This window comes from Propithecus coquereli, unplaced genomic scaffold (assembly GCF_000956105.1).
Source record: "Propithecus coquereli isolate 6110/MARCELLA unplaced genomic scaffold, Pcoq_1.0 Scaffold56, whole genome shotgun sequence".
NCBI classification, from domain to species: domain Eukaryota; kingdom Metazoa; phylum Chordata; class Mammalia; order Primates; family Indriidae; genus Propithecus; species Propithecus coquereli.
In genome coordinates, this window is record NW_012151507.1 from 6,884,494 (window position 1) to 6,885,030 (window position 537).

At 35.9% G+C, this 537-nt stretch overlaps 1 protein-coding gene across 1 annotated transcript in view; it reads left to right on the forward strand.

Moving 5' to 3' along the window:
* DARS2 (aspartyl-tRNA synthetase 2, mitochondrial) overlaps positions 1–537 on the forward strand; it is a 30,484-nt gene that overhangs the window by 6,036 nt on the left and 23,911 nt on the right. The window contains exon 4 of the mRNA XM_012657723.1: positions 3–98. Within this exon, the coding sequence (XP_012513177.1) occupies positions 3–98 (96 nt within the window). The remainder of the gene's footprint in view (positions 1–2; positions 99–537) is intronic.

Genomic DNA, 537 nt, shown 5'->3' on the forward strand with positions numbered 1-537 from the left:
AGAAAATGCCAACAGGTGAGATTGAAATCAAAGTTAAAACAGCTAAACTTCTGAATCCCTCCAAGAAGCTGCCCTTTGAAATTAAGGACTTTGTGAAGGTACCATACCATTTTATTAATAAAATAGAGTATCTAGAAAATGTTGATGACTAGTAAAGTATTTTCAGAATTTTTTAAAGAAAGAGTTTAACTTCTACAAAATGAAACATTTTATTATAGACATATCATGAATTGTTGTTAGTTCTATAATTTCTTGATGAACTGTTCTTAAATAGCAACAGTTCATTAAGCTGTTGCAGTCCCTAAACACCTGGACTGTTTTTCAGAAAGGTCAACATGTGATTCTATCTTTTAAGACCTAAGGTGTTAGGCCAGGCGCAGTGGCTCACGCCTGTGATCTTAGCACTCTGGGAGGCCGAGGCGAGCGGATCATTTGAGCTCAGGAGTTCGAGACCACCCTGAGCAAGAGCAAGACCCCCTCTCTACTAAAAAATAGAAAGAAATTAGCTGGACAACTAAAAATATATATATATAAAAA